Source organism: Pholis gunnellus (genome assembly GCF_910591455.1).
Source record: "Pholis gunnellus genome assembly, chromosome: 3".
In the NCBI taxonomy this organism is placed as follows: domain Eukaryota; kingdom Metazoa; phylum Chordata; class Actinopteri; order Perciformes; family Pholidae; genus Pholis; species Pholis gunnellus.
The window spans coordinates 3823577-3836184 of record NC_136529.1 but is presented as its reverse complement, the minus strand read 5'-3'; the positions used below and the strand labels follow the sequence as shown (position 1 = coordinate 3836184).

Genomic DNA, 12608 nt, shown 5'->3' with positions numbered 1-12608 from the left:
TGTGTCATGTGAAGCGACGTCTGTTTCTGATGACGGCGGATCAGCCGATCAGCTGATCACAGCTGGTTCAGCTGTCAGTCGGCTTTAACAGCTGGAGAGACTTTTGACAAGTTTATGTCTGTACACATGATCACTGTACTTAATAATAGTAACTAATAATACTAATAACTAATAAAGACACACAGTAATCATCACTGCCAGAGTAGAGGTGTTTTCTTTCTGTACTCTGTTAACTCTTTAACAAACTGTTTCGATTTCTACCGGCAGAATGCGATTGTCAGATCTGTGGTTGGTGTGGTGTGTGTGTGCACTATCTAAGAGAGGATTCGTGATTTTCTTTTGCGTTTGACACCATCATTTCCGATTGCTCTTGAACGCCTCAATGAAATGTAAATAAGCATTTTTCTGGTAAGTAGCATTGAACACCTCGTCTAACGGCTAATAATTTGAATGGTTTAAATACAGTTTTAGCGTTTTAAAGGGCCCACAGCTCTGTGTATATGTGAGCTGCTCGCCACCCACTCCTCACTTTACATATTTTGCTTCACCGCACCGCTTTTTGTTTTGTAGGTTACAAAGTTTCATAATCAATATAAGGGCCTGAACTGTGCCAACATCCCATCATGTATTAAGTTAAGTAAAGCAGCAGCTCTGGTTTTCATACATATTTTGATATCTTGAGGTGAAGGGCAGATATCAAGACTCTGTAGCGCTTACATATTCAACTTTGTGTTAGCGAACTACTTCTCGGTCTGTATGGAAGCCAGGGGGACTCTACATGACTTGGCCGCCATCTACTGGGTTGGTAATAGTACTGCGTGCTTGCGTTCGCTTTGGGTGAACTGGCCCTTTACACAGCGGGCTGTTGCTGTTGCTCCAACACAGTCAGAGCTAAAGCTTTCAATGACAGACGGGGAAAGACCCAATCACATGACCTGCAACATGCTTGTCCACTTTTTTAGAAGTGTGGAGAAGATAGGGCCATAGTAACAAGGGCTTATGGGAAATGTGGTCTACCGTCATTAATAACATTAGTAACACTGGTGTGAGATTTCTCTAAATGACTTTCATTTTTATAAAGGTGTCAGACTTACTGTTTAGATACCGGAGCCTAGAACAGTGGTGTTTCTGGGGATCCGCTTTTTAAAAGGACAAACCATCCCGACTCACGACAGGCTTACTTCTCTGTACATCATCAAGAGGGAACCTGTGCGTAAATGAACATTTCCACAGCCCCTTTTATTATATATTTAATAGACAAACCAGTCATTTAGAAGAGGTATAGAACATTTAATTTTAATCTTCATGCATGTTATTGAAAACATGAAAACTACTTTCTACATGCGACCAACAAAATGCATCTAGTTAGTTAGAATCATTCTCCATCAGTAACAGACTGTAAGCTAGACTTTCATACCAGATTCAATGGTATATGTAGACTACGATATGAACAGTCAGGCTCCCTCATGCGGCTCAAGTCTTGGAGGACTATGGAAAGAATGTAGCACATTTATTAGGCGACTCTGATCAAATGTCACCTGAGGGTCCCGATCCAGGCTTTGGCTCTAGAGCGATCATATAACACGAGGCTGAAACCACTGCTTCAGCTAAGGGTCTCAATGCTTGTGTCAACGTGAAAGCTCACTTCTTAATACATCTGCAAACATTTAGAAAACCCCATCATGGCTTTGTCATTATGAAGGGAAAATGAATTTAAAGGGGGGCTGACTACTTCCTGGACGCACTGTAGATATGGACGGGTGGTCCTTTGTCCTTGGTCGAGCATGTGTAAGCTAGTTTCACGTTGTTACGACATATCAAATGATCATGTAGTGACGTTTGCTTTAATGACATACATTGGTTTTGTGATAGGACAAGATAAAGTGATACGTTGTTACAAGAAATGATTTTTGTACAAACTGAATCATTCGGTATCCAACGCCAAAACGTATAAAAAGGAGAAACTGATCAAATGAACTTTGTTGCCACAAGTCTGGTCTCACTTTCTCCTTTGAAGTGGTCAAAGGCTCTGTGTGTGTGTGTGTGTGTGTGTGTGTGTGTGTGTGTGTGTGTGTGTGTGTGTGTGTGTGGCGTTACCTTCATCTGCAAAGATCTAGCACATCTTAACTGTTCATGTTGGACTGAGCTAAAATATATTAGATCTTCTTTACAAGCTTGGTCATTTGTATTTTCGCCGTACTGCTCATCATTATATTCACTTCATGCGTCCCATGAATCCTTGTACATTCGTTGCCTGGTCAAAATGAAACCATTCTGGTTTTATTAGGAGAAACATAAATGGAAATGAAGACGTCCACACAGCGCCGCTCTGATTGTGCTTTGATTCTTTAATTCCTCTCTGTGTTTGGCTCTGCCATTTTGTAAACCCACAGCTAAATAATAAATAACAAAAACAGATAGAATTATTACAAGAAGGTAGTAACACATGACACGATACATACAAACACATGAACAGGCATGATTTCAACATGGGCTTGCTGCTGCCATAGAAAACAGAAATGAAAAGTAGCAACAGAATAAAGCAGATGCCCCGCCAGTGGAGGAATGCACAGCGTGAGGCGTCTGTAAGGCAACTGGAGCATAGACAGCGCACTGTGTGCGTGCATGAGTGGCAATGTGGCACCATGGAATAGACACCGTTACGATCAAAGCCCAGAGGAGCCACTCGCATGTGTCTTTGACATGAGAATGCCCTCAGGTTTCATTTTGGTACAAACTGGACTTTAGAGATAAACACAAAATAATCTTCTGAATAAACGAATCCTCATCTCCTCTCGTCAAGGTGCGTCATCTGTGGACTCATATCCACCTCCTTCGCAAACTATACGAACCACACGTCCAACAAGGCTCTCAGAGTCCTGGGAAGAGACGAGGCAACAGTTTGTTGGTGTGAACTGTGGACGGCAGGCCTCGGCCTGCGGCGCCGTGGTCCTCACTCCAGGTCCTGAAGGTTGATTGTGCTTCCCGTGAACTGGGAGTTGTCGGAGCCGTTGTCGTCCTCCGTCATCACCGAAGGTTCCTTTTGAGGAAACCGTCACACAGATCAGTTCTCTTGTATCCAAACTGGGGTTGCAAAGCGTCAGAAAAGTTTCCATGGGAAGTTAAATGTGGGAAGTTTGGCACAATTTTAATACAAAAATCATACACTCAAAGAAGAGACACTGTGTAGGATGTGGTGGCATCTAGTGGTGTGGCTGCAGATTGCAACCAACTGAACACCCGGAGTGCAAACGGGTAACACCGTTCACCTCGCTCAGACTTCATCCTTACCATAATAACACTACTAGAGGAGCAACAGAAGTCAGACTGACGGTACCACAGTGTTGCACTCTGCGGCTCATCTTACCGTAGTTTCACTAGATCGTTTGAGAACTACAGTGGCCTTCAGGTAACTGGAGATATGAAGCTAACAAAAACTTACTTCTAAAACAAATGTTTTCTAACATAGAAGCATGTTATTTACACCCTAAGTTAGCCCACATTATCGGCTTGAATTGTCAAAGTGCCTCTCCACGCTCGTTAACTTGCTGCCACAGGCAGACAACTGACAACTAGAGTTTATTATCCTGTTAGAATTAGCGTTAGGGGCGGTTCTACGGTTTAGGAAATGTGAGGAGTTATTGGACTGTATGTATTACCATTTTATTCTTGTTAATTGTCATTAATTCTCATGGAAATATTCCCAAAATGTTGCAACCCTGATCAAAATTTACCACATGTGCTTTAACACATGGTGGCTGCTACAGATATACTGCTCAGTCAGGGTTCCCACTCTGGCATGACGGACAGGGATCATACTGTACAGTGTATCATGTATCACTTGGTGGAGTTGTGTTAAAATCAGTCAATACAACTTTTCCCACCTGTAAGATGTTGACAGGCAGGTCGGCAGTGAGCTGAGAGTGGGAGCTGGAGGGTTGAGAGCTCAGCTGGAAGGCCAGGTCGCCATCACTGGCTGGGTCGTCCTGCATCACACACACACACACACACACACACACACACACACACACACACACACACGCACACACACACACACACACACACGCACACATCCATCAGCATGTCTTACAGCAGCAGCTAAGCTTTTCTGTCAACACAAATCTATGAAGTATTTCAATCAGGTGGTAATGTAATCACAAACAGACACAAATTGCATAACAATGAGATGTTTGGGGATCTCACCTGCAGCAGCTGAATCTGGACATACTGGGCCCCGGTGACAGGGTCACGCAGGGTCAGGCCCCCATTGGCTGCTGCCGCCCCTTCACCATAACGAACACCAGAGGGAGCCATCGCTGTAGGAGCCGAAGCTGCCTTTACTCCTTTACTTTTCCTCTGACTCGACCCTGAAGCCCCTGCATGGAGCCAAAAGAGGACACCGCCATCACTCGCTGTAGAACAATCACTTTGGTCTCTGTTCTAGGAGCGTTAAATAAAGGCCTGGAATCGCTCCACGTGTCTTACCAGAGGAGGCGGAAGGACCCCTTTGCTTCTTCTTTTTGACCAGCTGGATGGCTCTGTAGTCCGTCCTCGCTGAGCCTCCACTCTCCTGACATACACAAGAGGAACGCAGAGGTTACGACACACCATTACGTAGGCCTCTCAGGGCCAAGCTGCTAATTGCACAGATTTGTGCCATTTCCCTTTCACATAGAATACAACTAACAAACGCACATTTCCTTGAAAGACTACTCAAGCATTGTACTCAAAGAAATCCTTCTATTCTCTAACATCGGACTAATGATGGACAGTCTAAAAAAAAACAAAGAAGCATAATCAGTGACATTTACTTTTTTGTTCCATGCCTTCTTGTTCCATGTCAGGACCTGGCGCTTACATTACCCACAATGCAACGCATAAGCCCAAAGGTACACAGAGATGTGTTTGTGCTAGTAGCAGCTAACGTAGCCTGCAGCAAAGATGACATCACTTCTATCTAACTTCACACCATACACAGCTCTGATCTCAGATCTGGAGACACTTGTGGCTTTAGACAACTCCACACATGCAGTAGTATTCCCCAAATCCTGGAGAACAGGAGGGCATAAACCCCTTTAGACTGAGCAGCATGAACACTCACCAGGAAGCTGCTTGGTGACACAGCATTGAGTTCCTGGTCTTTCTGTGGGCTGAAGCTGCTGCTGTGGCCGGGGAAAACAAACTGGGTGAGGACCTTCCCTCCCTCTTGAGGCCCCAGTACTTCCACGCAGCCTAGCAGAGGCCCCGCCCCCCCCTGGCCACCCACCTCCACCGCCTTCGAGGGTGAGGCCAGCAGCTCGGCAACAGGGGCCACCACCAGGGAGGCAGGGGGCTCCACGCTCAGGGCACTGGAGGAGCTGAGTGGGTGCTGCAGAGCGGGGTCCATGGAGGCACCAGCACCCTGCATGGCGAGAGCCGTGAGGGTTCCCAGGGCCTCCGGGGTAACCGTCTGCACATCATCCAGATTGAGAGTGCCCTGTGGTGGCAGGACGTCACCCACCGATCCTTCCAAACCGTGGTGGGGGCCCATGTCAGCACTGGCTGCCAGGATTAGAGGGTCTACTGCTTTGGCCAACGTGGTGCTGTTCCCGGGGCCCAGAGTGGTGCGCACCGAGGAGGGGTCGATGGTGAGGATGCCTGAGCTGACCAGGGAGAGGTCCATGGTGAAAGTGCCGTTACAGCCGCTCCCAGCGACGGGAATCCCCACCCCGATGCCAGCGGAGGGTGCAGCGCCACCAGGCACAGCGGAGAAAAGAGAGCTGAGGTCCAGGTTGGTCAGCTGGTCGCCCCCGGCAATACCGGGCCCTGCAACTGTTGTTGGGGTGGAGCTGATGAGCTCGCTGCTGGGGGTCAGGGTGGGCGTGGTCTCCATCTGGCTGAGAACATCTGGCATGGAGAGAGGGGACAGTCTGGAACTGTTTTGGTAGTAATGATTTTGTGGAATAAATTATTCACGTCTAATAGGTTTATATACCAGCAGCAACTTAGACTTTATTACCTCACTAGATATTACAATGACATTCAATCATTGCCTCAATAGGAAGTTTGTTTGCTGAATGTTTATGGTTTCATAATTAATGAACTCCAGTGTTGACAATTTGCATTCATCTCACTACAGCAACAATCCCTTTTCAAAATATTGAAGTGGATTTTGTGGCTGAGACGGAATGTGAACATCGTGGTTTTGTGCGATTATCTCCGCCATGATCATGAGATTGGACGTGCGTGTACGTCGTCTGTCCACGGCTAATCCTGCATACTGCTGCACCAAACATCGCAATAGATATAGTTTTCGCAATAATATGGTTATTTTAAATTGTCTTGATCATGATAATCAGGTAATGAAAGTCTGATATTGTATAACATTTAATTGTACACAGACAGAAGTGGGCCACCTATGAGCGGCACCACTCTGATAAAGGAGGAGGGATAAGTAGGATCGACCCCCACAGTGATGGTCACTAACCAGGACTGAGGTGGTGGTGTTTGAGCATGTGGCTCTTCAGGCTGCTGCGGGAGGAGAAGTGCTTGGAGCAGTTGGCCACAGGGCAGCGGGTCCTCAGGGTGCTGGCGTCCTGCTTATGCTTCTTGGAGTGGATGTACAGGCTGCTGCGTGCTGAGAACTTGGCATTACAGCCTGAAGAACATGAAGGAAACAAACGCCATGAATGATTACCTCTGCAGATGATGTGAAACTACTCCAAGCGAAAAGAAACTTTTTAACTGCAGTGACAGGAAAGAAGAACAACTCCTCTCTGTTCATCTGTAGCTGATCTAACAGTCCCTCTCCTGTCCTTTGTTTTTGGTGCCTGTATGTACCTTCTGCATGGCACTGGAAGGGCTTGGTACCCAGATGGGTGATACTGTGACCCTTCAGGTGCTCTGCCCGGGTGAAGGATTTCCCACAACCCTCCTCTGTACAGACGAAGCGTCGGTCATCATCGTGTTTCCTGATAAACAAAGAAGGATATAGGTCAGTATAGGTACAACTGGTGGACGGAGAGAAAGAGAAAAGAATCCTTCAATTTTAATGCAACTATATCAAAACTGAAATAACAGTTCATATGGCAAAGGGAACCAAGACCTCCAGTATAATGAAAACATACTGGTTTCCAACAATGAAGCGGGACTGCAACGGTACACTGAAGTTTATTAAAACAATAACAGTTAGGAGAAATGCTGCTTTAAAACCTAAAAGAACTGCATCCAGACCAAAACTAAGCTGAATGACATGTACGACAAATCATAGGTTTACAGAACTTGTTATACTTGATACAAAATGTGGTGTGTGGATCACAAAACCCCGAGTAATGTCAAACGGTGAAATGTCTCAAGTGAGGGTAGCACTGCTCCTTATTTGACAGTCACTGCTGTATGAGCACTTACCGTTTATGTCGGAGCAACTTCGACATGCTGGTGAAGGACCAGCCACAGCCCTCAGAGTCACAGACAAACGGCCTCTCACCTGGAATCAGGACATTAGATGTTGATTTACCAGTGCACCTACGACCACTCGGACCATAATAGATAACTTGTGACCGGCTAACTTTGGGCTTAACTCAGGCTTCCTGCTGTCACACATGTATCTGGTGTAATCATTGCTGCGCACATTCTTAGGCTACGTCCACACTACTATGTTTCCATTTTAAATCGCACATCTTTTGATACGTTCACACCTAGCGGCCACGCTACTCCAGAGTTTAAACCCCCCAAAAATTCTCCCATGAAATTTGCCTGTTTGAGTTTATAGAGGAAGATCAGGACTTAGATGTACACTCCTCCTCCCCGTCTCTTTTCATTCCACATATCAAGCATGACCCTTTTTTATGAAGAGTACTATAATACTCTGTAACTAAGCAACCAATCTATTTCCTGTTTACACTGGCACCCACATGCCCAGTGAACGTGAATAGTCACGTGATATTGGTTTTCAGGCGTGTTAGTCTGGACAGAAATCAATTTGAAAATGATGCTGATCGTTTTTGTTTTAAAACTCCGGTTTCAAATGGAAATGTATTAGCGTAGCATTAGCTTCCTGTGACAATATCATGTTTTGGAAAAATGCTCTCATCTGACATGAGTGAACAGAGGGCAAAACATTAGTAGCATCATGTGATTGAGGGATGACTTATTCTTTAAGAAAACAGCCTCAAACAGTCACTCTGTGGAGCATTCCCTCCCTCACACTTGGGGGACGTTATAGCGACACCATTGACTACCCTAATCTTGCATCAGCTCACCAGTGTGACTTCTCATGTGGATTTTGAGACGACAGGCCTTGTCATACGTCTTGTCGCAGCCCGGGTAGGTGCAGGTGAAGTGGCCCGTTTCTCTGAAGTGAGTGCGGTTGTGGGAGAACAGGGCACTGAAGGTGATGAAGGTTTTCTCACAGCCTGCATATGACAGGGGAACACATGAAAGACGACAATAGTAGATGGCCTTTGGGATAACGCATCAGATGGATAGAGAAGATAAACATGGGGAGGTGCGTACAGTTTACTGGCATCATCTTCCGCATTAGTGACTTCAATTGTTTTTGAGGTAATCTGCTCCATATCCAATGTTAAGCATTGTACTGTTGTACGATACCAGACCATCTGCCAACAGCAGATGGAGTATGTGTATGAAGATAAAGGGGGAGTTGTAATATGATAAAATACAAGCAAAATATTTGTAAAAAAAATCTAACATTCAGCTTGTGTTACCTGGGAATTCACACTTGTGGGGCCTCTGCGGTTCAAAGTGGACCCTCTGGTGATTGGTGAGTCGCGTAGCACTGCGGAACCTCTCGCTGCAGATCTCGCAGATGAAGGCGTTGTCCTGCTCGTGGACTTTGAAGTGAGCCTTGAGGTTGTAGACTGTGGTGAAGCGCCGCCCACAGCCTTCGAACTGGCAGGTGTGCGGCCGCTGCTTGTCGTGGGACTGAAGATGGCGCTTCAGCTTGTAAGAGGTGGCGAAAGCCCAGCCGCAGCCCTCCATGGTGCACTGGTAGGGGCGTGGGTCCTCGGCATGGTGCAGGAGGTGAACTTTAAGTTTCTGACGTGTATCGAATATGCTGGAGCAGCCGGGTTCTGGGCACCCAAAAGAAGCCACAGTCTCTTTCTTGGAACGTATTAGCGGCACAGACTGGAAGTCCCCACTGTCACAGTCTGCCACAATTGCTTTGGGGGATGAGGTGACCAGATCAGCCTCTGTTACAGTAAACAGCGTCCCCGCCTCCTGCTTAACTAAGGGACAGGAGTCCAGAGATGTCCCGAGCTCTGATAATGAGCAGTCATCCACCAGAGCCAGCTCGGAGTCACTCACAGACAAACCAGGCCTGGGCTCTTCCTGCTGGCTGGAGCTGGATACTGCCAGGGTGCTGATCTTCCCGATGGATTTAGTGCCACTGTCATAGTTGAGAAGAACGATGTCCTCATGGTCTTTCATGCCCAGGTGCTCCTTTAAGCTGACCATGTCGTCCTCTTTGTGCACATATCCCTCTGGTGGGGCAGCGAGAGTCAGTATCCCGTTTTCTATGGTCACTATGATGCTTTGGTTGTTTATTGTGATGGTACCGGAAAAGGTTTCACTCGCGGGCGGACTTGCGGAGGCCATGACCGGGTTTGCGCTGCCCTGCAGCCCCGCTGAGTTGGAAATAAAGTCCGAGGTGTCCATGGCTTCCGCGACACCCGAGCTCCCTGAAATCAAGGCACTGCTCTCGTCAACACGAGAGTGCGACGAGAGCCCCCTGACCAGTTTACTTTCATTGTTCTCGGTACAGATCTGGCCACAAATCTTATCGCCATATTTGTTTGTCAAAACAACGTCTTCGACAGTGTGGTGAAATACAGTCTGTTTAGCATTACTCACGGTAGCATTGTCGTTTAGCAAATTGAAAACATGGTCGGCTTTTTTCAGGGCCTGGGTATCAAGACAGTTCAAGTTATCATTAAATTCATAAAGAATAACGTCACTGCTGCTTCCAAGCTCCATGGAGCCACAGGGACTTGCATTAGAGCACTCTGGTCGGCTACCTTTCACTCGATCGCTGCCCTCCGAGGACACATCCGGTCGCTGTTTGCTCCCTTCACCGTTGCCATCCTCTTGAACGACATTAAAAACAACATACAATTCCTGCTGGGTGGTTTTATCAGCCCTGTTCGCCGTGCTGAAGCTCCCCGGCACAGTAGCGCTGTGGCTGGCCAGTGAGGGCTGCTTGAAGGCGCCGTCCTCACGCTGCTGCCGTAAAACTGGACACGGTAACGTTAAGTGCCTCTGTGGCATCGGTTCCTCTTCCCCTTCAAACAGAGGCAGCGCCATTTGCATTACAGTATCACCACTTTCTATCCCGTATTTCCAGGCAGTCCTCACAAACTCCCGCGAACCGAGCAGCGCGTCGAGCTCATTTTCTTTCTCCGTGCTCATGTTATGAAGTCCGACATTCGGCCCGGTGCTCGGTAAATGTGTTTTATCGGTTGGTTGCGATTTACTGATAGGCGAACAAGCCGCTCCGCTGCCATTTTCCGCCAGTAGGTGAAACGGTGATGATGTCCTCGGCCTAGTGTTGTTGTTGTTGTCACTTTGTGGCTCACGCTGCCCCAATAGTCCATCCGCTTCAGTTTCGGTGGAATTAAAGCAAGGTATCGGCCCGGTCGCTGATTGAAGAGGATACAAAGTGGTTCTGTGTAGGGCGCCATGTTGAATGTGAATGTTTTGGGTACCAGAAAGCCCCTGGATTTCCATCTTGGTATCCCTGTAGCAGCGACACAGAAAAGGCCCGCCCTAGTTGACGGAGGCGTTCCAGAGAGCCACTGCACGGTTTACAGCAGGCCGGATGCTGCCTTTCTGGCCAGCATGGAAATTCGGTAGTCACGGATGGTGGGAAAACCCTCGGCGATTTATAAAATGTGTATATACTTTTATTGACAACCAAAGCCTTGTGGAGCTGCGAGTTTGCAGTCTGTCATGGTAGCTTTTTTAGGTTTGACAAGTAGGAGAACAAGAACTTGTAAGCCAGACTGAGACCTAAATTGACGAACACACGAACATAGACCGTACGTATGTCGAAAAGCACATGTCTGTATTTAAGTTTTCCATTTCACTATATGGTATGTTATGAAAGTACAACAATTTGTCTTCAACATTTTAACAGATGGTAGTTTTTTTCTGAAGCTCAGTATGCGAGGTCTATCGAACCTTGAGTGAGGATCTACGAGGAGTACCTGAAGGCAGCGTTAGCATCATAGTAAATGAAATGAAACGAGAGGATTTTGCAGCAGTGGATCCGAGTTATATTTGTTATTACCAATAAGTAGCATATGTCGATATACTTGTATGATCTATTTCCTCATAATGCTTTGACTTCAAATTGAAATCTGAAGCCAAATAATTTCATAATTCAAGAAATAAACATTTAAAATCACAGTCACTGTCTTTTTCCACTGTATTTCCACTGAGTGGCAGTGTAGTAATATAAAACATACTAAAATAAATCTTCTCAGAAGAAACACCAGATTTATTACCACTGTAAACCAATATGTAAAGAGCATGGCACCCTTAGGGTCTAGACAATGCATTTAAGATTCACATTTTACTATTGATTGTAATGTTTTGACGACAGAAGCTTGTGGTAGAGGATAAAACATACCGTAGCAAGTATGCTAAATAAAAAAACGAATGAATTCCTCACCACACTCAGACATAACATTCCAAAGTTTGACAGCTTTCTATAATATGTAGGCTAATAGCTAATAAACCGAGCACGGAGAAACTCTGACAACACACACAGAGGGAGAGTGACTTCATTCTCTCCTCAGGTAGACATTACTCCACTATATCTTTAGATAAAAGTGGTTTGCTGCTATATTAATGCTCTGAATTTTGAATTTAGCACCTTTAAGCTGGAGTAAACGTATATATACATATATATTAGTGCTGGGCAACGATTAACATTTTTAATCGTGATTAATCACATGGATTTTTAGCGATTAATCGCAGTGTTATGGCAAAGTTCAATAATGAATTCAAAAGTAGTGTATTGCACACTTTTATTTTAAAAGTACTGCTATATGAACAAAAGTGCAATAACATTTGGTTTATAAACACTTTAAACAAATACGGTGCTTTTTAACAGCAGTATTCCCTTTACACAGTAGCAGTTCTATCTCTTCACTATCTGTGCTCAGTGTGCTGACTTTATGTGAAACGTTCCACTGCTGTGCAAAATCAATAAAATGTTTCAGCAGTTTCAGCAAAATGTGTGTCTTCTGTCTTCATGACAGTCAGAGCATGTGAATGCAGCTCTACTGTTCATCAATATAATGCTGTAACTCCGAGGTGATGATGGTTACCCAGCGAGCAAAGAATAAAGACACTTTACGCACAATTTAGGTGTATTTTCCCTTGAACTCAGGAGATGCAGGTAGCATGTTTTATACTTAATGTGAATATAATTCTTTGTTGGCATCTTATTCTGAAAACCGGATGTTCGTCTGAAGAAACCGGATGTTGACTCACGTTAACCTTTCAGCTAACTTCCTTAGCTCATTCTTGAGGCTCATACGTGACGTCATTCGTTGATCCTAAAGGTGGGTTCACATCAAACGCAACGCAAACGCACCTTGAGA

At 45.7% G+C, this 12608-nt stretch overlaps 1 protein-coding gene across 1 annotated transcript; it reads right to left on the bottom strand.

Annotated features, from left to right (window-relative positions):
* Positions 1-2328: 2328 nt before the first annotated feature.
* Positions 2329-10848, bottom strand: LOC306694257 (zinc finger protein ZXDC). Its single transcript, XM_079157031.1, has 10 exons — positions 8706-10848; positions 8241-8393; positions 7387-7465; positions 6820-6950; positions 6467-6637; positions 5102-5886; positions 4486-4570; positions 4204-4376; positions 3885-3986; positions 2329-3040 (listed from the first exon to the last, which is right to left on the bottom strand). Exons 1-10 carry the CDS (start codon positions 10723-10725, stop codon positions 2954-2956), a joined length of 3786 nt encoding a protein of 1261 aa, XP_079013157.1. The 5' UTR covers positions 10726-10848; the 3' UTR covers positions 2329-2953.
* Positions 10849-12608: the final 1760 nt, after the last annotated feature.

Excerpts from the sequence above, each read along its gene's own strand:
- LOC306694257 (XM_079157031.1), bottom strand. The coding sequence starts at position 10,725 with ATGGAAATCCAGGGGCTTTCTGGTACCCAAAACATTCACATTCAACAT. Across the intron at positions 8,394-8,705 it reads CCACAAGTGTGAATTCCCAG|GCTGTGAGAAAACCTTCATC; the intron begins GTAACACAAGCT and ends TGTCATATGCAG. Across the intron at positions 5,887-6,466 it reads ACACCACCACCTCAGTCCTG|ATGTTCTCAGCCAGATGGAG; the intron begins GTTAGTGACCAT and ends TCTCCATGCCAG.